The sequence below is a fragment of the Rhodotorula toruloides genome, assembly GCF_000320785.1.
Source record: "Rhodotorula toruloides NP11 unplaced genomic scaffold Scaffold7, whole genome shotgun sequence".
Lineage (NCBI taxonomy): Eukaryota > Fungi > Basidiomycota > Microbotryomycetes > Sporidiobolales > Sporidiobolaceae > Rhodotorula > Rhodotorula toruloides.
The window spans coordinates 701,182-722,116 of record NW_015622967.1 but is presented as its reverse complement, the minus strand read 5'-3'; the positions used below and the strand labels follow the sequence as shown (position 1 = coordinate 722,116).

The 20,935-nt window shown below is 62.3% G+C and overlaps 6 protein-coding genes across 6 annotated transcripts; 2 read left to right on the top strand and 4 right to left on the bottom strand.

The window, feature by feature from the left end:
* Positions 1–657: 657 nt before the first annotated feature.
* On the top strand, positions 658–1,394 carry RHTO_07675 (uncharacterized protein; the record flags this gene model as incomplete). The annotated part of the gene is made up of 4 exons (XM_016421331.1): positions 658–805; positions 880–888; positions 965–1,041; positions 1,104–1,394. 4 exons carry the CDS (start codon positions 658–660, stop codon positions 1,392–1,394), a joined length of 525 nt encoding a protein of 174 aa, XP_016274452.1.
* A 314-nt stretch (positions 1,395–1,708) lies between these two features.
* Positions 1,709–3,126, bottom strand: RHTO_07674 (uncharacterized protein; the record flags this gene model as incomplete). Its single annotated transcript, XM_016421330.1, has 7 exons — positions 1,709–2,086; positions 2,143–2,378; positions 2,439–2,537; positions 2,602–2,610; positions 2,672–2,735; positions 2,799–2,815; positions 2,886–3,126. The coding sequence occupies 7 exons, from the start codon at positions 3,124–3,126 to the stop codon at positions 1,709–1,711; spliced, it is 1,044 nt and encodes a 347-aa protein (XP_016274451.1).
* A 631-nt stretch (positions 3,127–3,757) lies between these two features.
* RHTO_07673 (beta-ala-his dipeptidase) lies at positions 3,758–7,919 on the top strand (the record flags this gene model as incomplete). The annotated part of the gene is made up of 15 exons (XM_016421329.1): positions 3,758–4,219; positions 4,339–4,447; positions 4,509–4,738; positions 4,811–5,203; positions 5,271–5,322; positions 5,392–5,597; positions 5,675–6,020; positions 6,081–6,214; positions 6,268–6,627; positions 6,683–7,053; positions 7,111–7,179; positions 7,247–7,442; positions 7,501–7,527; positions 7,586–7,804; positions 7,863–7,919. 15 exons carry the CDS (start codon positions 3,758–3,760, stop codon positions 7,917–7,919), a joined length of 3,231 nt encoding a protein of 1,076 aa, XP_016274450.1.
* Positions 7,920–7,990: 71 nt separating this feature from the next.
* Positions 7,991–9,087, bottom strand: RHTO_07672 (UPF0406 family protein; the record flags this gene model as incomplete). Its single annotated transcript, XM_016421328.1, has 6 exons — positions 7,991–8,263; positions 8,318–8,411; positions 8,465–8,747; positions 8,809–8,901; positions 8,962–8,999; positions 9,062–9,087. The coding sequence occupies 6 exons, from the start codon at positions 9,085–9,087 to the stop codon at positions 7,991–7,993; spliced, it is 807 nt and encodes a 268-aa protein (XP_016274449.1).
* Positions 9,088–9,725: 638 nt separating this feature from the next.
* RHTO_07671 (zinc finger, C2H3-type domain containing protein) lies at positions 9,726–12,275 on the bottom strand (the record flags this gene model as incomplete). Its single annotated transcript, XM_016421327.1, has 4 exons — positions 9,726–10,267; positions 10,322–10,409; positions 10,478–11,887; positions 11,961–12,275. The coding sequence occupies 4 exons, from the start codon at positions 12,273–12,275 to the stop codon at positions 9,726–9,728; spliced, it is 2,355 nt and encodes a 784-aa protein (XP_016274448.1).
* An 866-nt stretch (positions 12,276–13,141) lies between these two features.
* RHTO_07670 (cohesin loading factor subunit SCC2) lies at positions 13,142–20,861 on the bottom strand (the record flags this gene model as incomplete). The annotated part of the gene is made up of 22 exons (XM_016421326.1): positions 13,142–13,225; positions 13,286–13,402; positions 13,475–13,529; positions 13,591–13,739; positions 13,797–14,006; positions 14,064–14,520; positions 14,576–14,957; positions 15,020–15,163; positions 15,218–15,311; positions 15,375–15,512; positions 15,577–15,687; positions 15,746–16,012; positions 16,071–16,548; positions 16,609–16,784; positions 16,843–16,947; positions 17,001–17,141; positions 17,195–17,345; positions 17,403–17,488; positions 17,549–17,792; positions 17,850–19,988; positions 20,056–20,350; positions 20,720–20,861. 22 exons carry the CDS (start codon positions 20,859–20,861, stop codon positions 13,142–13,144), a joined length of 6,165 nt encoding a protein of 2,054 aa, XP_016274447.1.
* Between the last annotated feature and the right edge of the window lie 74 nt (positions 20,862–20,935).

Here is a 20,935-nt window from a genome sequence, read left to right as displayed (position 1 = left end):
CCGCTTCCGAGTTGGCGGAAGTTGGTGGTCGCTGGGGCGGGCGTGGCGGACGGTGTCGCGGTTGCGCAAGGATCCCTTAGCACAGTCCAGGTCGCGCAACAGCAAAGGAAGCGTTCGTGGTGGCAGGCGAGGGAAGAGAAAGCGGCAAGCGATCACGCTATGCGAGAGTAAGGGGGAATTCCGCTTGATACGACGACGGACATGTCTGGTTGCGGTGTACGAGGGCGAGCGATGGGAGAGATAGCGTCGCAGGGTGCACCTGAGCGGCGAGAGACCAGCGCGTGCGAGAGAACGGTTGACGAGGAGGACGAAGTCTGTCCGCGGATTCTCCACGCGTTCGTCGCCTCTCAGCGTCACCGTGCAAGCCTGGCCGTCGTTCTTCAGACGTTGGAAAGCTGCTGGCGACGGCGGGAGAGCCAGGCAGCTGTCGAGGCGGCGTACTCAAGGTCGACCTTCCCAAGTCGCGCTTCTCCCTCTCGCCCCTTCCTCAGCGTCGTCCCGCCGCTTTGACCTGCGGTCTTCCCACGTGCTGCGACTCCGCGGATTGCCCGAGGGTCAGCTCGACCCAGTTCTATCAGTTCTTCCTCCCCTCTGTCTTGCCTCTGTCTCTTCCTTCACTGCTCCTCGTCTTTGGCTCGCGCCCTTGCTACACTTAGGATGCCAAGCGGCTCCAGCTTCTGGGACAACTTTCTCAACTACTCGAGCGTCACCATCGGGAACTTCGACGAGAAGGAGGCCTCGGGGTGGGCTGCCAGGCTCGCCAAAGTCGACTCCCTCACCACCGCCGCAGCTGTCAGCCACCGGAGTGCGTATGACGGTCCACGTTGATTAAAAGGAGCAGGCGAACGAAGGGGCTGACTGACTTACTTCGGGTCGCAGTCGAAGAAAGTGCGCTGGTCCCCTCCTCCCGCTTCGTAGCGATGAATCCTGTCGCTTGCGAACGCTAACGCTTTCCCTTGAGCAGTACGCCACCTCCTTGAGTACTGCCACGTCCTCACGGACAAGCAGAGGAGCAGACTGAACGCGAAGATCGCAATTCTTGTGCGTCTTCGTTCCGTTCTCTGTACCGCCGCCTGATCGTACTGACCCTCGCGAGCGCCCAGGAAAGTGAATACGAGGAGCTTCAGTACCAGGAGGCGCGCACTCCATCAGCGCAACACCGGGCTAGGCAAGACGAATCGCTCCCGCTCGTGCACCTGCCCACTCCGCCTGTAGACCGGGCGCCGACTCCGCCTCCCAAGGACGACTCGAACCCAGAGAGTCCGCGCAGAACCCGGAAGATGTCGTGGTTCAAGAACAAGAAGAAGAGTCAGACCTACTCGCTTGCGAAGGGCGCAGCGGGTGAGGGAGGGTATAGGCGTGCGAAGCGCTACTTTGGCGAGGAGTACGTCTAGAGTGCGTCTGTCGTGGTGGATAACATGTAGAGAGGTCGTGGGGTGTTATCGACATCGGGATCAAGGCAGCACGAACGAAGAAGCGGTTCTTTTCCCTTGTGAATGTCGAGCCATGGTCCGCAAGCAGCGCCGGGTGTGTCGCGACAAGCTGCATTGTTGAGTATGATAGACGCGGCCGAGCGAAAAGCGAAAGCAGCGTAAAGCGAGGACGAGGAGACGAAGCGAAGAACGAGTGCGAACGGATGATGTATTGCTTGAAGCGAAGGAAGCTGCACAGTCTATGAGTCGATGGGTATGAGTGTGTGTATACGCGCCTAGAACGCCTCCCTCGAGAACGAATACCGCCGCGCAGCCCTGAAGCCCATCCTGCCCAACTCGCGCTGCGCCCGACTCGACGACGCAACTGGACGCTCGTCCTCGTCCTCATCCTCCGTGTCGGTATCCCCGAAGGGCGAGCGCCGACGGAACGCCTCCTTGATCTGGTCCGCAGCGATGCGACCGTGCCCGCGGAACCCACGAGTCATCGATCGCTGCTCCTTCGTCAAGCCGGGCGTGGAAGGACGTTCGACGGTCGGACGGAAGTCGCCGTCGCTGTCGCTGTAGTAAGGAAGCGGGTCGTGCTCCTCCGCCTGGATGTGGCCAGCGCCGACGAGCTCGTCGAGGCGAGATTGGAGCTCGTGGATCTTGCGCTCCTGCAGTGAGTAGAAGTCAGCGGTTGATCGAGCGAGAGAGAGGACGGAAGACGCACCTTGGCCTCAATAGCAAATACAAGGGCGAAGAACCTGTCCATGAGCAGGTGGCCCTCCTCGGGTTTGACGCCCAAGTACTTCCATTCGAGTCGCGCCGCATCCACGCGCATCCAGTCCCAGGCGTCGTGGTTCTGCCGCTGCATCGCTACCCAGTTCGGGTGCCGCGGCTGATATTCGAGGAGGGCGAGGTAGCTCTTCTTGATGTTGCCGTTCTCCTTGCGAGGGAGGAAGGCGTCTGTGCGAGTCCCTCGGGTCAACTGAATGAACGCAATCATCGAGAAGAGAGACGACGCACGTCCGACGGCGAGGTTGGGCATCATGCGGCGCCACTGTGCGCGGACGAGGCCCTCGGGATCCTTCGCGGGCGAATCGAGTTCGTCGATCCTGCTTTCGCCTGCGAAGGAAGAGGCAAGTGTAGTCAGTACCTCGGACGCGTCGGAACGAATGGTCGAGCGCACGCCTCTTAACTGCGAGCGAAAAGAGTCAGCTTGATGACGCTCGCTCGGAGGGAGGGACGGAGGGACGCACTCGCCCTCTCCAACGAAGCGATGCGACGCTTGATGTCCTCTACTTCCTCTCGGATCTCACGGCGCTGCGATAGGACATCGTCAGCCGAGGGTGCGCACGAGCAGGATAAGGGGGTCAAAGTGCTCACAGACATGCTGCCTGGAGCTGCGATATCGAAGTACGAGGTTAGTCAGCGTACTCGAGACTCACGATGAGATGAAGCGCTCATACGCACCATGTGCACGGGCCCGACTCATCTCGTTCGAGCCATCCGTGCCGACGCGCACCATCTTCGGGCGCGACGACGACCGAGTGGTGGATGTCCTCAACGCCGAGCGAGGAGCAGACGACATCGACGGAGGGACGACATGCTCGTCTTCTGCGCCAGAGTGAGTCGGAGCGTCGGACTCATCGTCGGTGTGATAAGGCGAGCGGCGGGTCGAAGAGACTGCACGACGGCGGAACAGCGTGGGCATGTCGAGGCGTTCGGCCGGAAGTGTGAGCGATACAGGCAATTTGCAGAGCGCGCAAAGGAAGAAGGCGAAGGAAGGAAGAGGCCGACCGTGCTCAGCATCGATGACGATAAGGAAGAACGATCCGAGGAGGAGAACGGAGGGTCTGTGACCGGAAAGGAGTGCGCCAAGCCAGCGGGTCTCCTCTGGTCCTCCAGCATCCGCAGAACTAGTTGCACAGCCTTTGCGCCGCTGCATTTCTCGCTGACTCCGGTTGTGCAGCCGCTGGCAGGAATCTCGAGAAGAAGAAGTCGCTTCTGGCGGTGCGCATCGATTCGTCTGGGCTTGGGAGCTGCCCAGCTTCTGTTCGCGATCCATTCAGGCTGCTGGCACCTGCACACGGTCCTCGCTGGTGTAGTTGTGCTCCACGGACTCCGAGGTGATGAGGATTTGGCGGAGGACGAGGGCGTGACGGAGCAAGCCGGGAAGCGGCGCTATGGTACAGACAAGCAAGATAAAGATCAGAGAGGACCCTGCAGCAGACACACGAGCCAGCTGAGCGACGAGCGCGAGCGTACAAAGTCAACGAGCGAACCTCGCCTCTCTGGCCCTCGTCCACGTCGCTCTCCCCGCTTGAACCGGCTTATCTGCCTCGATGGATCCTCCCAAAACGCCACACGAGCACATCAAACAGGTTGCGAACCATCCCGCCGCCGTTCCCGTCGACTCTGCTTCTCCCCACCTCGACTTCTCCCGACCGAATCAATCGCTTCCTCCAGCGTCTGCACTCAGCGCGACACGACCAGTCGACCTGACAACGCCACCCTCACGCCATGGCGAGCCCCGAACGGTCCTAGCGTCGCCAGCTCTCCGAGCTTCTGCATCTTCTCCGACCGAATCCTCCCAGTCGACGACTCCTCCGCCCGTTCTGCTCTCGACTCTCAGTGCGAGTGACGGCGAGAGTATTCTGTGCATTGCGGTCGAGGCGGGCGAGGCGGATGCTGGGAGCGGGACGACTGCAAACGGGAAGGAGGGCAAGGACGGGGATAGGTCACGCGTGCGCACGGACGGAGGGGAGGGACGGGTATACGGAGGAAGTCAAGGCGGCGACATTCATGTGAGTCTGCAGTGCCAGAACATGCGGGAAGGAAAGCAGTGCGCTTGCCGCCCTTTCCCGCGAGGCGTGCCAGACTCGACATGTCGCCCGTGCGCTTCGCTGACTCCAATCTTTCACAGGTCTGGGACCTCGAGACGCTCTCGCTGCGGGCACGTCTGACCGGCCACGAAGGAGCCGTGCTCGCTTTGCAGGTCGTGCCCACCCATGGCTGGCTCATCAGCGCATCAGGTAGAGTCCAGCTACAGTCGTGGTCTCCTTCAAGCGACTGACGCTAACGTGTCTCCTGCAGGCGACGGAACGGTTCGAGTGTGGGACACCCGCACGCTCTCGCTCCTCTACCTCATCCACCCGCCGCACGACAACATCGGCGACATCCTCTCGATCGCATGGGTTGCGGGCGACCTGCTCGATGATGACGAGCATGCTGGGCATCGACGAGGGCGTGAAGTGCCGGGCACGAGCGGAAGGCGAAGAGGGACCGCGCGGCTGTACGCCGGCTGCCAGGATACGAGCATTCAGGTTCGTCCGCTGCTGCTACGACGGCGGATCACACAGTTTGAGAAGAAAAGCCTGACGAATGCTCGAGCGCAGTGGGTTGACCTTCCTCCTGCGCCTCATCCGTCGACCGCAAACGACTCTTCCGCCTCGCACCGGTCGCCAGTCCAGTCCCCTCACCACCCTCACTCGCACGCCTCTTCGCAGTCGTACTTCTCATCCTCGCCCCTCTCGCACTCCCCGCCGATCTACAAAGCCCCGAACAAGTTCTTCGACTCGATCTCGCAGGCGGACAAGAACCGCGCTCGAGCGCTCGGCAGCCGGCGAGGCAGTGGAGACAGCTTGAACACGCTCGGAAAGAGCCTGAAGGATTCGAGGCCGGCGACCCCGAATGAGTCGGGTGCGGGACAGGGGAACGGAGCGGGACAGGCGGTCGAGTTGCAGTTCCAGGCGGAGTGCATCACGCCGTTCGCTCACTTCGGATACGTCGTGAGTTGCAAGCGCTCCCTCTCAATCTGCTGCTCGACCCGGACTGATCTTCTCCCTTGCACCGCAGTACTGCTTGCTCGTCGGCAAGAGCAACGATCGATCGGTCTTGATGTCTGGCTGTGCACCGGTCTTCCTTCTTTTCTTCCTGTATGCACTGATTGACACGGCTTCCTGCGCTGTTCCGCCAGCGGGCGACGAATCAGTCAAGCTTTGGCGCCCGACCACATCCGACCTTCTCCCGCTCGCTACTTTATCAAGCACCGGCGAAGATTGCGACGCCGTCCTCGCGCTCGCCACAAAGGACAACACACTGTTTGCGGGTCATCAGGGCGGCGTTGTACGAGTTTGGGACCTCGACACGCTTACTTGCGTGCGAGTGCTGCGTCCGCACGAGGTGCGCTCAACTCCTGGCGTACTCGAACTCGTGGCTTGAGTTGACGACCTTTGCTTCTGGCGACTACCCATACACAGCACGACGTCCTCGCCCTCTCGGTCCTCTCCTCCTCGCTTTACGCCGGCTGCGCGAACGGCTGGATCAAGCAGTGGGACCTGCGGACTTTTAAGCTCGAGAACGCATGGGAGAGTCACAGGAGCATCGTACTGAGCTCGGAGGTGTGCGGAATGGGCGGAGGTGGATGGCTGCTGACGGGCGGCAACGATGCGAGCTTGAAGGTGCGTTCGACCGCAACGCGGATTCTCGTCCGATTTAGCGCTCTTCGACGCGCGCTTATACCCTCACTTCGCTTCGATCAGATCTGGGACATCCGTGCTGAAGACACGAAGGACTCGGCGACGCCGGCTGAACGAGGATTCCAAGGCGAGTTTCCTTTCTTTCCCGACCGCTCGACTGGCGGGCTGACCTCGCCTTTTCTCGCAGGCGAACTCTTCCACACCCTTGCGAATTTTGTCGCCATCAAGACCATCGCCGACGATGCGCATCGGGAGGACTGCCGACAAGGCGCCCTGTACCTCAAGCGCGCGCTGCGAGGGCTCGGCGCCGAGACGGTCATCGTGCGTATAGTCCACGACTCGCAGACAACTTGATCTAACATCTTGTCTCCCAGCTCCCCGGCGCACCTGACAAGAACCCGATTGTCCTTTCAACCTTCCGCGCCAACGCGCCTCCTCGCCCGAACCGCTTCGAAGCGCCTCGTCGCAAGCGCGTCCTCTTCTATGGCCACTACGACGTCGTTCCCGCATCAGCGCCGGATGTCTGGACGAACGACCCGTTCACGATGGCGGGCAAGGACGGCTGGCTGTACGGGCGCGGCGTCTCGGACAACAAGGGACCCGTCTTGGCGGTCGCGGCTGCTGCGGCTGAATTGCGGAGACGGCAAGAGATGGAGGTCGATCTGGTCATGCTCGTCGAGGGCGAGGAGGAGACGGGAAGTGCGGGCTTCCAGGAGGCCGTGCGGAAGAACAGGGTGAATTCGACCATTTTCGCTTGGCGTTCGAAAAGCTCATGTTCTCGCTGCGCAGGACCTGATTGGCGACGTCGACGTTATCCTCGTTAGCAATTCGTACTGGCTAGGCGAAGACGTTCCCTGCCTGACGTTCGGCTTGCGTGGCGTGATCCACGCTTCCGTCAAGGCGAGTCCGCACCAGAATAAACCTCGTAGACCGCCACTGACTTTGCCCTCCTTGCAGGTCGAATCGGCCATCTCGAAGCCGATTCACAGCGGTATCGAGGGCGGGGCGACGTCCGAGCCGCTGAACGACTTGATCCGCGTCATCGCGGGCCTGACAGACGCCGACGGGCGAGTCCGTATCCCAGGGTTCCTAGACGACGTCCGGAAGATGTCGCCGAACGAGCAGAAGCTATACGAGAAGATCGTCGAGCGGTACAAGAAGTGGGTCACCCGCTTGTACGGCTCCGCGAGATAATCGCTGATTTCCCATCTCTGCAGCCTGAACGACTCGGCAAAGCTGGCCTCGCACTCGGCGGTCAGTGATCCCCTCAAGGCGCTCATCAACCGGTGCGATCGCACTCCTCCTCTACCCTCTTCCCGACCACCCAGTTGACTCGCGCATGTTGTGCTCCAGCTGGCGGCAACCTGCCCTCTCAGTCCACAACGTCGAGGTCCCCGGACCAGCGCAGAAGTCGCTGATCCCCAACTCTGCCTCGGCCGCCATCTCCATCCGAATCGTGCCGGACCAGTCGCTCGACGACATCGTCGCAAAGCTCAAGAGCCACCTTGAGAAATCGTTCCGCTCGCTACGAACGCAGAACAAGCTGAGTGTACGTGCCGTCGCCTGACCCTCTGCGATCTCGTCGCTGATTTTCGGTGATTGCACAGGTCGAGATCAACCATGTCGCGGATTGGGTGAGCGCAGCCTTCTAGCTTGCTACGCCGACCTCGTACTGACACCAACAATCTGCAGTGGCTCGGCGACCTAGACTCGCCCTTCGTTTCCGCCATGGCCGACTGCATCTCGTCGCAGTGGAAGGTCGACCCGCTCTTCATCCGAGAAGGCGGCTCAATCCCTTCCCTCCCTTTCCTCGAGCGCGAATTCGCCGCCGACGCCATCCACTTCCCGATGGGCACGAGTACCGACTCGGCTCACTTGCCTGACGAGCGGATTCGAGTCCTCAATCTGGAGGTGACTCGCCGACCTTTCCTCTACGTCGGCTCACCAGCTAACAATGCGATGCTTACAGAACGGCAAGGCGATCGTCTCGGCTTGGTTCGGCAATATCGCCTCCCTCGACTTGTAGATTCGCACTCATATCTGTGTATCCATTCCTGTAGATTCCCCTTCTTTACAGATACCCTCCGCCCGCACACCCTACCCAGTCAATCTATACCGCGAGACGTCCTTGCCAATCTTGACGCACAACTCGCCCGCCCAGACTTCTCCCTCCCGTCGCAACTGCTTGCCCAGCACCGCTTCGAGATCCGCCAGAACCGCGTCGCTGAAGGGAAGGTACGATAGGTCTTCGGCTGTGGAGGTGGTCGTGGTCGACCAAGCGAGCGAGGTGTGAAAGCGAGGTTTGGCGTAGTACGTTGGCAGGCGGTGCGCCGCAAGCATGTCGTCGACTTTGCGGACGAGCGCAAGCATCTGCGACTCGGCTTCAGCGCAATCCGCAGCAAAGACCAAGAAGTTGCGACTCACCTCGTCGTAGCCTTGGCCTATCTCGATGCCGAGAAACCGTCGCGTCTTCTCGTCGTTCTCGAGCACGGCGAACGAGGCGTACCGCGCGGCGAAGCTGTCATAAAATTGTCAGCGCTCGATCGTCGCTGGTATATGTGCGATGCTCACCCAGCTACTTGTCCCGCAACTTTTGCAACTCCCGCCCGCAAGTCGGCGCGCTGGTTCGTCTGCAAAATGAGCGGTCGAGAGAGAGAAAGATGCAGAGCGTTCTCCGATGTCTGCGCGAGAGTGGTCGACGAGTCGCTTGTCGACGTTGCCGATGGTGTCGAAGGAAGAGAACTGTTGGGCGGCGGATCGAGGAGGGAGTGGATGGTGACTTCTGGCGAACAAGCCTCTGTGCATGCGTCGCGCGCCTTCTTGAGCACTCGTCGTAATCCCGCCGACGGTTCAACTGCAGCGAAAGACCCAGGTCAATTCTGGAAGTCGCGGAAGACTCGGGCGACAGAACGCACGATCAAGATACACATGCGCCGCCCACTGTCCCTCAACATGCGGCGTCGTACGTTTCCGACCTTGATGCAAGTCTGGCGAGTCGGAGCGGCGGGCTGTGCGAAGTATAGGTGCATGAGTTAGAAGTTTCGCTGGGTGGAAGAGAGGGAGCGTACGAGGAGCGTCGAAGGAGTCGTCAAGCGAGGGGAGCTTCCTGTGGCATGTCAGAAGAAGAGTCAATGTCGCACAAGATGCGAGGAGGTGGGTTGAACGCACCGCTTCTTCTTCGGCGGTTCAACCATGTCGAGCGCCGAAAGCGAGTGTGCGAGCGGACTGCGAGACGAACTGGGGACACCAATCAGCCAAGCACGTCGTGATTAAGCTGCACTGTACCGTCGCGTGGCGTCTAGGCGGCTCCCTGAGAGGAAGGACTCACGAGCTGATGAAGTTGGCGAGCAGGCAAAAGTCGGTGAGGAAGCGTTCGTAGGACTCGCGAGGCACCGCAGCCCGCTTCAGTAGTATGCACAAGCCTACACAGGTATGACCAGCGAGCCCAGAGCGTGTGAGCGAGACGAGGTGAACGGTCGAAACGGAAGAGCGGTCGCTCGCATGCGATCCCGCTTCCTCGCTCTCAAGACAAGCACAAATGCGATGCAAATATCGTGTGTTGCAACGAGGATCGTGAGACGAGCGAGGGCTCGATGCGCCAGCGCACCAATCCGCCCACAGGAAGAGAGAGAGAGGAAGAACAACGACGAAGGCGAGAGTTGGGGGGTGCTATGCAGTGCGTGCGTGTATGACTGACCAGCAAGTGAAGTGTCTAGGATGCACAAAGAAGAGAGCGAATGAACGGTACTGCGGCGGCGGCGGCGGAAGTAGGGTCTATGAACCGAAGAAAGGCCCGGAGAGGCATAATGTACAGATTGGTCGTGAGAGGGGGTTACTCGGCGGCTGACTGGTCGAGCGGAGGAGCTGAGGGGTTTGCGGAAGGGTGCGAGGGGTAGGGAGGCGCGGCGTAGGCTGGAAAAGCGGGCGGTGGTGCGCCGGGGGAAAACGGACGGTGCTGGTGCGAGAACGGTGGAGGCATCTGAAGCGGGTGAGGGATGGCATGCGAGCCGGAGGAGACGGAGGCGTCGAGGTGCGAGGGTGGCGGCGGGTGTTGCAAGACGATCGGGTTGAGTTTGAGCCCGAGCGGGCGGCCGCTCAGCAACGGCTGCTGGTCCTGCTCGATCGCCTGAGGTTGCGGGTGGGGCTGCTGCATCGCTTGATACGCCACAGACGGCGCAGGACCACTGACGATCTCCCTCTGCCTTTCCTTCGCCTGCTCGACCATAACCGTAACAGGCATGACCTCCTGCGCGACATAGACGGGCTGCTTCCCGTCTGGTCCGACGCCGTCCTTGTCGTAGTGGTGGATGGCAATTGTGTGACGGACGCAGTCGTGTTTGCGCGAAAAGAGCTTTGAGCATTCCGGGCATTTGACTGCATGGACGAAGGGTGAGCGCGCGAGCTTGCAGGAACGGAACGAGAACGCACATTCTCGGATGCCCTGATGGCTCTTGATGTGGCTCTGGAGGTTGAAGTTGCGCGCGAATGCACGCCCGCAAGACGGGTGAGGGCAGATCTGCGCGACGCACAAACTTCAATCAGTCTCGCTCCACGCATCTCCAAACCGAACTCTGGGGAACCCACAAATCTCTTCGACGGCAAATCTCCCCCGAAAGCCTGCGGCACATTCGCCTTGTCCTTCCCCCTCCTTCCCCTTCTCGTCGGTCCAACCGCTCCCTCCTCCTCCTCGTCCTCCGCATAATCCTCCTCGTCGTCACCAGCACTCTTGCGCCTCTTCCCTGCGCTAGCCGCGCTCGTGCGCCGACTGGAGCTACGCGTAGCGGGGGCGTCGTCGTCCGACGCTGGACGGACTTGGCCAGCCGAGATGGGCTGCTTAGTCGGCGACGACGAGTCGTAGGGTTCCTTAATCGCGCCGCCATACGGGTGCTGAGAGAACGCTGATTGCTGGGGAGGAGGCGGAGGCGGATGGAAGCCCAGCGGATGGCTGGAAGAAGAGGAAGAAGTAGCGGAAGTGGCGGTCGTCGAAAGTGTCGTCGCCGATCCGAGCGTCGGCGAATCGCTCGCCGACGCGGGTCCGACCAACCCTCCTCCTCCCGCTCCTGCTCCACTCGCGCCATCCGCAATGTCCAATCGCAGAGGAACCGCCCCCCTCCGCCCATCCGCTCCATGACCCGAAGCGAACGCCTCCTCGACACTTGGCATCCGAGACCTCCTTCCTTCCCCCGCACCGATCGACCTCCGTCCGGACTGACTCATACTCAGGCTGAGCCCGTCCGTCGTGCTCCGTCGGCGCTTGGCGAGTCCACCGAGTTGCAACGAAGTGGGCGGGGGCGGGCCAGCCCAGGGTGAGCCACTTCCCTGCGTCGCGGGCGGGGCTGAGGCGAGACCGTACGAAGGTGGGAGAGAGGTGTTGAGGCTCAGACTTGGTGGGGGCGGGGCGTGCGAGAAGGAGGAGGAGTTGCGGGTGTGGGTTTGGGCGTAGGCCGGGTGGGAGTAGGTTGTCGAGGTATGGTAAGAGGAGGAGGTTGAGGACGTGATGGAGGGGAGATGGTACGGGTTCGAAGGAGCGTGGTGGGCGTAGGAAGTGCTGGAGGATGCAGAGGCGTACTGAGGCTGAGCTGGCGGAGGGGGAGGCGCAAAATGAGGCTGCGAAGAATTCTGAGGTTCTCCGTACGCCGAAAGCGACGGGAGTGACGAAGTCGACACAGCAAAGCGGTTCGCAGGACCCGAGGAAGACGACGGGTTGAGCGAGATGGGCGGGAGGACGTTCTGTGCGCCGTAGCCTCCGCCTGCGCCGCCACTGCCGCTCGTCGATGGCCTCGACCCACCGTACGCTGGGTGCTGCAGCGCGCTCATCGGGGCGTGACCCGCATATGAAGAAGAAGCGTAACCGGCAGCGTAATCTGGCCCGCCGCCGCTGCCCGACGTCGAAGGGCGGCTCGTCGACGGGTACGAGTACTGCTGTTGAGCTGATCTGCCGTAGTACGGATGGGACTGGTACGCTGGGTGCGAGTAGGCGGTCGGAGGCGGTTGCTGTTATCCCGCGGGTTCCGGCAGGTCAGCGGCGGCGTCCAGCGAGCGAGTGCAGGAGAGAGTGCGAACGCACGTTGTAGCCCGTGTACTGCTGCTGTCCACCCGCTGCAGCACTGGCACCCACCGCCGCACTCGCCGCCGCCTCGTCGTCGAACCGGGGGCTGTTGTCGCCCGCGTGCGCCTGGTGGAACTGCGCGTGGTGCTGCTGCTGCTGCGTGGCCTGCTGCCCCACTCTGGCCTGCATGACCGGAGACTGCGGCGTACCACAGCCCATGCCCGTCGCCGTGTCCGTCACAGCGAGTGCCTGCTGAGGAGGAGTCGCTGACGGTGTCGACTCTGTCGAGGGGTGGTGGCGGTCGTTGTCGGGCGGGTGGGTGGGCGTGCTCATGGCATAGGGCTCGTACGTGCGCCTGGGCACCGTGCGCGTCGACTTGACGAGTCTGAGCAGCGACGACACCGACGACTCGGACTCCTCGCACACCCTCTCTCTCCGCATCTGACCAGGCTAGCGAAGGTAAACAGGCTAAGGCTAAGCTGCGCACGCACTCTCTCTCTCACACGCTACGCCACCCTGGAAACTGATCCGCGGACTGCCCGAGAGCCAGCGCCTCGCCTGTTGCCGCAAGGAACCACTCCAATCAAAGCGGAACAAGCTGGCCCGCCGCACCCTTTGCACCGCCTTGCCGCCGAATTCAAACAACGAAACATGCAACGGGGATCGTCGCAAAGGCGCGCGAGGAACGTTGGGCCCATCTCCGTCCGCTTCCTCGCTTCACGTCCGCCTTTCGCTGTGGATTGACAAGGCGAGCGGCAGAGGAGGGTGAGCTCCCCTCGACAAGCCCCAACCCTTCCTCCCCTTCTTGTATGTCCACCCGGTCAACGGACAGCTCGACGATTCTTCCGCCTCTGCGGCGAGCACGGCAAAGACCCAACCGGGACCCTGCGAGCTCCAGCAAAGCGAGACAACTCAGAACATCGCTCTCCGCCACTCCTGCTGACGATCTTCCTCGACTCGAAGGGGTCCGGCGGCCGTCGACGAATGGGAGATGGGGGATTTTGCATTGCAGAAAAAAGCGGGAGTAGACGTACGGCAACACGAGGGCAAGGCAAGCGAAGCGAAGGGAGATTCGATGCGAGGAATGCGAGGGGATGGCCGAGTGGCGACGGAGATGCGGATGCGAGGGAAGTGAAGGAACGAAGCTCGAGATGAAAGGAAGGAAGGGTGAGGAGAGAGGAAGATGGGCGGGCGCGCACTCAATCCGCCTCGCCCTCTGCGCCCGCCGCCTCCAATTCCTCCATCGCACCAATCGTCCCGTCCTCCGCGATCAACCGAATGTACTGCCCGTGCCAACCCATCAGTCCTGTCTTCACCGAGAACACAAGGGAGAGGGAGCGCACCGTGGCCCTCTGTTCGACCAGATCCTCTTCTCCCGACATGGGCTTCAAAGCGAAGGGCATGCGGTCGTACGAGTCGAGGCCGAGCGCGAGGGGTGCGTCAGGGCGGCGAGTGACGGCCTGCGAGCGCCGCGAGCGAGTGTGGTCAGCTCAGAAATGTGAGGAAAGAGGGGGCGAAGAGAAGGAGCGCACCTTGTCACCCATGGCAGACTTCTTCCCGACGACATACTTCGCAAGCTTTGCGTCCCTGCGCGCACAATCCCTCCTTAATTCGACAGCGGAGCGAGGGAGGAGAGGTGGGGACGTACGTGATACCGTAGAGCTGCTTGAGGTGGTCTCGCAGCAGGAGCGCGAGGCCGCTTATGACGGACTGGCGGGCGAGGTCGGGGGAGGGTGGCGTGTCTTGCTCGTCGGCGTCGTCGGCGGCGGCGGCAGCGGCGGGAGTGCCAGCGGCGGACTACGGAAAGCCAAGATCAGCGAGAAGGCGAATAGAGATGGCAGCTCGCGAACGCACCTTCTTCGGCGACCCCCCAGCCCCCCTCTTAGTCGCAGCAACCAATCCCCCACCTCCCTTCAAGCCCATCTCCAGCGCATGGAGGACCTGCAAGCCCGAGACCGCGAGAGCCGAGTTGAGGTACGAGATGACGAGGAGGGGTTCCTCGGTGCGTTTGTAGTCGAGCGTGGAGAGGGATTCGGCGAGGAAGCGCGCGAAGGAGACGTCGGACTGAGTTTGATCGGAAGTTAGCGAAGAAGCAGCGAAGGAAACGAGGGAAAGACGCACCTCGTCGCACTTGGCGCCCAGGTCGACTTCGAAGGCGCGACTGAGCGTGCGGAGATAGTCGAGCTGGACCTGGCGCTTCTCTTTGTGCAGCAAGGCGTACCACCTCCCGAGCATTGATTCAGGCGGGTCACCGCGGAACCCTCGCGCCGGCTCATCAGGCGACGAGGCGGCGAGGAACCCATGCGTCGACTTGGCTGGTTCGAGGAAGCGAGTCGCCAGGAGCGAGGCGTGCTTCTGGTGCAGGAGTGAAAGGGTCGAGAATGCCTTTGCCGAGAGTTGCGGGTCGGGACTGGCGGTGAGCGCGACGAGGGTTGGTGAGAGCGAGAGAGGGTGGCTGAATCCTGAGCGCGCGATTGTGCTGAGGAGGTCGACGCCGATGCGCTGCATGGTCGGGTTGGGCGAGAGCGAGGCATCGACGATGCGGTTCAGGTACCGCTGCGCAATGGCGCTCGCGACGCTGTGAGGGCCCGTGTCAGCGAAGGAAAAAAAGTTGGTGGACGGAGCGTACGCACCCGGAGTCGGCGAAACCCTCGACATTCCCAACCAGCTCCTCCATCTTGACGCCTGCGTTGCCCTTCTTCTTCGCCTTCCTGTCGGTCGTCGATGACGCAACGCTCGCCGCCGCACGCTCCTGACTCGCAAGGAAGTCCTGAATGATGCGCAGGACCTGGACGTGAAGGGCCGGGTTGGGCGAGTCGAAGATGGCGTCCATTATTGCGGTCGAGGACGCGTGCATCATGAGCGTCGGATGGGCGCGGTAGATGAAACCGAGGCTGGTGAGGACGGCGGGCTTGACTTGCGAAGGGAGCTGGAGACTGTGGACCCGAAGGAGGGTCGCGAAAGTGTGCTCGGCGATGGAGCCCGGCGTGATGAGGTCGATGAGGTCCTTCGTATCTGCGGAGGCGAGAGTGAGCTCTGTTATCGGCGCAGTATGCCAGCGAGAGTGGGCAACGGACCTGGCTGCTCCTCGCGCAAGCGGTCAAAGTCGCCGTGCTCGCACAGCAAGCCGGTCATGTAGCAGAGAATCGGCAGTTGACGCGTGTTGACGGCGGTGGCGTTCTCAGCCTTGGTGAGCTTTTGAGCTTCGCCTTGAAGGCGGCCTGCGAGCGGCGGGGTCAGCACGCGGAGAATCGGACGTAATGAAGGAGACGCACCGAGGGTGACGCCGAAGACGCGGATCATCGTTGTGAAGTCTTGCGTCTGGCCGTGCACGACCGCGCAGAAACAAGCCATGACTTCTTGGAGAGTCTGCGGATGTGAGCCGAGATCAGCAGTAGTCCTCGAACGGCTGGACCGTGAACTCGCCTGCACGCTCTGCGACGGCTTGTTGAGCATCGGCATCAACGCAGTCTGCAAGTCCTTGCCGAATTTTGACGAGGTCTTGGGCATGGCGACGACGGCGGCTCGGAAAATGCGGAGGAGGTAGTCGCTGATGACCTGCTCTTCGGTCTGCGGCAGGAGGAACGTGTATGTCAGCGGATGTCGAATGGTAAGCTGTGGACGGCATGCGCACAGTCGTCGCGCTCTTGAGGAACGGCAGGAGAAGCGTCGCCTTCTGCGTGGAGAGCAAGCTGGCGTCCACGGCGCTGAGGATGAAGACTGTCTTGATACCGGCGACGAGGTTCTGCGCAGCGCCGACTCCGTCAGACTGCGCTACAAAGAGATGAAGCGAGGCGGCTCACCATGCTGCGGTCATCCTCGACAAGACCGTCGACCAGGCTCTCGATGACCTCGCGCAGCCTGTCGAGCGGCGGCTTTGTCCCCTTCTCGGCGTGCTTCGCCATGATCGCTCGCAGTGCTTCGTCGACAGGCGGCGGTCGCTCTTTGAAGTTGCCGGTCGTCTGCGTTATGATGCTGGCGAGCTGCGCAAGGCGGGCGGCGTCGTCCTGCTGGGCCGACTTGGGCGTCGCACCGAACCACAGGTCCTCGACAGCGTCGACGGCGAGTTCCTGGGGTGTCAAAAGATGTGAGAACCCTCTCATGCATCGGTCCAGACGGCGAGCGCACCTTGATACCGTCGTCCTCGTCCAGCACACGGTAGACAAGCCGCCTGCAGATGTCGACGCGCTGCTCCTCATCGTCGACGACGCCGTAGAGCACTTTGAGAAGCTTGACAACCCTTCGCCTCACGCTGAGACCCGTGTCCGAGATGCGCTCGCCGAGCTTCGGGAGGTAATGCCTCGCGAGGTCGGGGCGGCTGACGACGTACTTGCCGACCAACTCGATCGTCGCGTCGCGGACGGCGGGCGAGCTGTCGAGCATGCGGTTCTCGATCGTGCGGCGGATGTTGTCCTGGTGGAAAAGGTCGGGGTCTTGCGCGACGACGAGACTGACCGCACGAAGAGCCTTGGTACGGAGCGTGACTTGCGTCGACTCGGAGGCATCGACGATGCGGTCGAGCAACGCTTGATACATGCTGGGCAGTGTCGACGAGCGCCAGAGGTCGAGTGCGAGGCCGTCGACCTTCGGTTGCGAGTCCTCGGGGCTGCAAGCGATGCGTGCGTGAGCGAAAGGTGGTGCATCGCGAGACGAAGTTCACGCTCACCTCGGTCCAAAGACGTCCTCCATCGGCTCGTCGTTCCAGACCTCCTCGATAAGAATGCCCAAGCGCTTGACAAGCGCTTGACGTTGGTCGTCCTGACTCGCGTCCTCGGACACGGCGTGTTGGCGAGCCTGGAGGAGGTCGTTGGCGTAATCGGCGCGCATGAAGGCGAGGGCGCCCTGGAAGAGAAGAGCAGTCAGTCCTGTACGGCTAGAAGGAGACTCGCTGCAGACTCACCTCGCTCTGACCAGTCGACCTCTCCGTCTTCGCAAGATGCTCGAGCACCGCCTTCTCAGCGGCAAACACTTTCTCGAGTCCGTCGACATCTTGCGCGGATACGAGCTGCGGCCAATGGTCAGCCGAAAGTCCGAACGAAATGGGAGAAGTCTGCGCACATCTCGCAAGCTCGGCAAGTTGCCAGGCGCGGCGGCGAGATCCTTGCAAATGCGAGAGGCGATGTTGCCGAGATGCTCAAGAGCAATGCCCTTGAGCGCGTTGTTCTCGTGCGAGCTCTTCGGATCGGCGAGGGTGGCCATCTATGCGGGTGGGAGTCAGCTTCCGTTCGGCGAGAGAAGTGTAACTCATGCACCATCGAGCGGCACAGGACCGTGAGGAGGACTTCAGCGCCGGGCCATTCTGGCAGTCGCAGCGTTGCGAGCAGGTCGGCGACGAGGTGGTCGAGGACCGCGCGGTACTCAGTATCGGCCGCGGCGCCGGTAGTCTTGCCCGCCTTCGCGGAGCTATGGGTGTGAGGGAGTCAGCAAGGAGGTCATAAAAGACGCGAGGAATTACCGCACCGCTGCAGGAGGAAACCAACAATCGTGCGCGCCGCCTTGTTTGCCTGCTCCAGTGCCGGCCCGACGAGACGGCGCTGTATTGAATCCTGCGAGGGTAAAAGCGTGTCAATAGCCGCAGGTGTACCGATTCGAAGAGGCGAACGCACGAAAACGTCCTGGCCCGAGTCATCCTCGTCCTCCTTGTCCTCGTCGTCAAGCAACCTCCTTCCCACCCCCAAGTCTTCCATGTCGACGTCTCCGTCCGTTGTTATCTGACTTGACGACGCGTTCGCGCGAGCAGCGTGTTGGGCAAGTTTCTTCCGGACTTCAAGCTGAAGGTCTGCCGGGCAAGTCTGGACGAGGTGAAGCAGGAGGGCGGAGACGGTCTGGATGGTCGCGCCGGTGCGGAGACTGTGGAGAGTGTAAGTCAGCAGATCTTCAAAGGTCGTGTGCCGAGTCCCGACTCACCGGATGCCGCCCTTTGCCTTCTTTGCCGCCGTCGTCCCGCTCGCCAATTCGGCGCGTCCCAAGTTGCCCAAAACCTCTTCAACGATCCAGCTCCGCTGTTCCGGGAACCTCGCGTAGACCGCCTGAATCACTGCGAGAGCTGCGAGGCGGAGTGCCTTGATCGAGTGAACGACAGGCGAAGCGTCCTTTCCTCCCGCAGCGGACCGCCCGGTAGTCGGCGGCGCCTCGTGGAAGTATGGTTCGAGCGAGAAATACGAGATGGCGATGACGAGCTCGTCGCCGAGATCTTCCTGCTTGACGAGCGAGGCGAGAGATTGCGTCGCCTGCACGAGGCCGTCGCAAGCTTCGGCAATCTTGTCGCGCAAGCGGATTGAGGCGAGTTCGGCGAGAGGGCTGGTCCCGGGCGCGGAGAGTATCGGGACGATGCAGTTGTCGAGCGTGCGGCGGAGAGCGGAAACGAGGGCGAGGAGGTATTCGGAGGAGAAAAGGTGCTTTGGGAGAGAGACAGACGGGAGAGTGAGGATGTCGAGCGCGAGACGAATGGCGATCAGGGCGTCGGCAAGGTCGCGCAGAGCAGACTCGGCGGTTTGCAGGCGCGACGGGTCCGCGTCCCAATATGTGGCGGACGTGACTGTCCTTTGCGAGTCGTCCTCGTCGCTGTCAGGCGCGTCGGCAGTCGCCGACTTGGCGCGGTGAGGCGATGGCGAACGGGTGCTGCGACGTGTCGGCGCTTTGATCGGACTCGACGCGAGCATGTCGAGCTCATCGTCGTCCTCGTAGTCCTCCTGCGCCCGCTCTTTCCCTTTGCCCTTGCCCTTCTTCGCCGGACTCGCACTCCCCTTGCGCCCCTTCCCGCCCGGCGCCTTCTTCGCCTTGCCCTTTCCCTTCGTAGGCGGAGCGGCACCCTCGTCCTCCTTCGGCAACGCAGCCTGGACATCCCATCCTTCCCATCCCTCACCGCTGATGCCCTCCCAGCTTCGCTCCAGCACCTTCAGCCAGCGCCCAACGCCACTTTCCTCCACCTCCTCAACCAGCTCCTCCGCCTTGTTCTTCGACGCGATCGTGCGGACGAGAGAGCCCATCTTGCGAAGCGTATCGGTGTGGAGGAGCGGAAGTCCGGACGACGCCGACACAGCCGAGACGCGGAGGAAGCGCGGTTGTTTCTGCGGACTCGCCTTGCCAGGCGAGCGCAAGTGCTTCTGCTTGTCCTCGACTTGCGCAGCCGAGGTGTCGTCGACCATCGAGTCGTCGGCGTTGAAGACGTCGCTGAGCAAGTCGCTCAAGCGCTCGACGGCATCGCTCGCGCCGGTCGTGCCGCCCGTACCGGGCGCGCCCCTTCCGCTCGAACCGACAGCGGGTTGACCAGACTCGAGCTTGAAGCGCTTGACGGCCGACTCTGCGCCCGTGAACGGCTCGCCCAAGCTTGTGGTCCTCCCGTTCGTCGTCGAGGGCGTGATCTCCCCTTGGCTCGATCGCGGGCCAAACTGCGAGGCGAGGCCGGACCCCGGCGCGTTTGGCTTGAGCGGGCTCGAGAAATGCGATGAGACGTCCGAGTCGCTTGAGCGTTTCCGAGAGAGGCCATGAGCGCCCTGCGACGACGGTCCCGCCCCTTGGTCGTAGCGGACGCCGCTGACTGTTGCCGAGACGATGCGACGGGCCTTGTGCTCCGACGCTGGTTCCGACTGCATGAGCAGCGGGTCGGGCGAGCTGGCGGGAACGGTGCCGAACGGTTGAGCGGGCGCGGCGAAACCGGCGGCGTGGCCATTCGAGAGCGTACGGCCAGGGTGGGAAGGCGTCGAAGGTTCCGCGGCGCTGCTCCCGCCCGCACTTCCAGCCGAGAACGATCGCTGCATCGCCTGAGCCTGTGCCTGCTCCCTCGCCCGCGCTTCGGCTTTAGCGCGCGAGGTGTGCTCGTTGACGAGCGAGCGGATTGCGGCGTCGGGCGTTGGCTGATGTGGCGGAGGCGGCGCGAGGTGTCGCGGGCCAGGCGGGTTCGAGGGACCGGTGAAGCTCGTTGCTGATGGTGGCGGGACGAGGTCGGAAGAGAGGAAAGCGGAGGAGAGGGCGGAAGGAGGAAGAGGCGGCGGAGGAAGCGGCGTGTTGTGTGTAAGAACAGGGTAGGGCGGCTGGAGGGGAGGGCTAGTTCGCCGCCGCAGAGAGAGCTCGTCAGTAGTGACCGAAGCAAGTATCGAAGGGTCGAACGCACAGTCCGCCATACAACCCTCCATTCGCGAAAACCCTCCTCATTTCGTCCATTTCGCCCCTCACTTCCGACAAGCCCAGCACGCCAGCCAGCTGCTGCAGCCTCCACGCCTCGTGCTGAGCTGACTGTTGTTGCGGCGCCATGAAGCCGGCAAGTTCGCGCGAGTATTGCGAGAAGAGCGGATCTGTCGGGACAAGCGAGGACGAGGAAGGGTCGAGGTGCGTCGGCGGGATGGCCGTGGTGAGCTGAGGGAAGAAAGAAGGATGTGAGGGAAGGATGGGCGGGAGGTGCGAGACGACTGCACGAGCGGAAGGAGGATGTCAGTTCCGTTCGAGAATCGGCGAGGACTCCTTATTCAACGCTCGCTCGCACGGTCAGATAGGTTGCACAGCACTCAGGGAGGCTCCAAGCGTGCATCCCGACAGTCGTGCACCGCGCAAAAGCTGGCGTCCGCGGAAGCATCCCTCGACGTTGCTCCGCCATGTGCGCATCTAGGCAACGAGTCTGCACGCGCCAAACGGTCGCACTCCGATACGAGAGCCCCTGACCAGCCCAGCAGCTCCCCCAGCCGTTTGGACGCACGCTGCTCCTCCCCACCCGGATCTGCTCAAGTCGCCCTTCGTTTCGTCGTCTCGCGACAGAGAGGCGAAGAAGAGCGCCGACTCACCGTCTCCAGCTCCTTCGAGCCCACTGCCGACCGCCCAACCCTTCACGATCCCCCTCGCCGACGACGCGATGGCCTGCTGAGACGCGGATGCTGATGAGGTGGATGGGGAGGGCGAGTGCGCGTGCGGCGGGTCGGGAGGCATATTGGGCGCTCCTCGAGCCTAACTAGCTGACTTGCGCGCTAGGAAGCGCGAGAGGTTCGAGTGGTAGCGGTCGA